Consider the following 1724-nt stretch of genomic DNA (forward strand, 5'->3'; position numbering starts at 1 on the left):
TCACTCTATCCCGGCCTCAGCGCACGCTAAGCCGGGGCTTCCCCTCACGCTAGGCCGCTGTGTTTTTCGTTGTGAAAGTGAAACTACTTTGTTTGGTCTTCCAAAAGAGGACACGACTACAAATCAGTGGTTAAGTTGTATTTACCACACTGTTCCAGAACAGTTTAACCCAAATATCCAGATGTGTGCATTACATTTTATGGAGGACTGTTTACAGAACCTGGGAGAGTAACGTTAGACTAAAATGCCGGCAGTTCTGACTCACGTAAGTACGTTTTCATTTAAAGGATTTGCCACTGATGATTCAAACGCGAGTTTTGGGCAGTAGAGTAGCACTTGTTGTTTGTCATTTCTCTGATCACAAATGCAGACAGGGTTTTATGTTTACGCGACGCGGCGCGATGCGATGCAATGCAAAGCGTAAAAAGACAGTATAAGTCATTATAATCGGTAATTATGTCCCCACTGGATGCAACAAATGCCTCGTTTGTAATGGGTTTTAATGTTTTTGTCTCGTCGCTCCGGCCGGACACGGCATCAACAGTATGTGAGGGGCGTAACATTTCCGTCACACGCTTGAGGTATTCGGCCAATCACAACGCACTGGATAGCTGGCCAATCACAGCACACCTTGCTTTTTTAGAACGATGAGCTTTGTAAAAATCGACGCGTTTCAGAAAGGCAGGGCATAGAGAAACAATAATGTACAGTATGTGGAAAATGTTTTTTTTTTTTTTACTTTAAACCGCATAAACATTTAATTACACCAAATACACAAAATAATTTTCTTTTTAGCATCATCATATGACGCCTTTAACATAGTTTTATATGACAAACAATATAATACTGTGCTCATTTTTAAGTTAGTGTCACATGTTTAATATTTAATAAGTTGAGTTTCCAACATAATGAAACAGTATTAGTGATGTTGATGTTCTCACCTGGCAGAAGCACCTGTGCGCCGCGGATCCTGCTGCTGTCGTCATGTGGACGCTAGTCAGTGAAAGCGCCAACAGAATGAAGGATTTCATTGTCATCTGTCAATGAATCAATGAACCGAGTTGGGCGTAAATGGGTCTGTTCAGTGCATGCTTTCTCGCGTCTTTACACAGCTACAGTTGTTTCTGTATAGTACTACGTCGCTATAAGGCACGTTCACTCACAGATCACTTCCGATTGAATCAGACGCTACGTGAAGTACGTGACTCAAATACTGCTGCGATATGACTGACGCAACAATGAATATCTGGGCCTAACGCAGGCATTCACAAAACATTTAGTCACAAAATATGCTTCATTCTACTTTCGTATTAAATTCTCAGTGAATCTGTCAGGCTGAAATGTAACGTTAGCCTTTTTTATGTCATCAGACTGAACCAGGAACTCCTTTTGGATAAAAATTGCACTACATGCAGTTCACCGCAAGATGCCGCCAAATACTAGATTCTGTATTAGGCGGCGTTCCAGTCTGTCAACTGTACTGAATCAGTACAGTATAGGTTCCTAGTGATATCTGATGATATTCACCTGACCTTTTGTTCTCCTCTTATACAGGAAGATCTTTTAAAGACAGTACATATGTTTATTCTGGAGTTTATGCAGTGCAATCTTGTGCACTACTTTTAAAAATCCAGAAATGTAATGCAGCAACGTTTAGATGACGTGTGTGTGTGTGTGTGTGTGTGTGTGTGTGTGTGTGTGTGTGTGTGTGTATTTTAGCATCT

At 41.1% G+C, this 1724-nt stretch overlaps 1 protein-coding gene across 1 annotated transcript in view; it reads right to left on the minus strand.

The window, feature by feature from the left end:
• The window catches only part of LOC107679999 (ERO1-like protein alpha), an 11915-nt gene extending 10694 nt beyond the window's left edge, over positions 1–1221 (minus strand). The window contains exon 1 of the mRNA XM_016475737.1: positions 942–1221. Within this exon, the coding sequence (XP_016331223.1) occupies positions 942–1037 (96 nt within the window). The 5' untranslated portion in view covers positions 1038–1221. The remainder of the gene's footprint in view (positions 1–941) is intronic.
• Positions 1222–1724: the final 503 nt, after the last annotated feature.

The sequence above is a fragment of the Sinocyclocheilus anshuiensis genome, unplaced genomic scaffold (assembly GCF_001515605.1).
Source record: "Sinocyclocheilus anshuiensis isolate Anshui unplaced genomic scaffold, SAMN03320099.WGS_v1.1 scaffold772, whole genome shotgun sequence".
Classification (NCBI taxonomy): Eukaryota; Metazoa; Chordata; class Actinopteri; order Cypriniformes; family Cyprinidae; genus Sinocyclocheilus; species Sinocyclocheilus anshuiensis.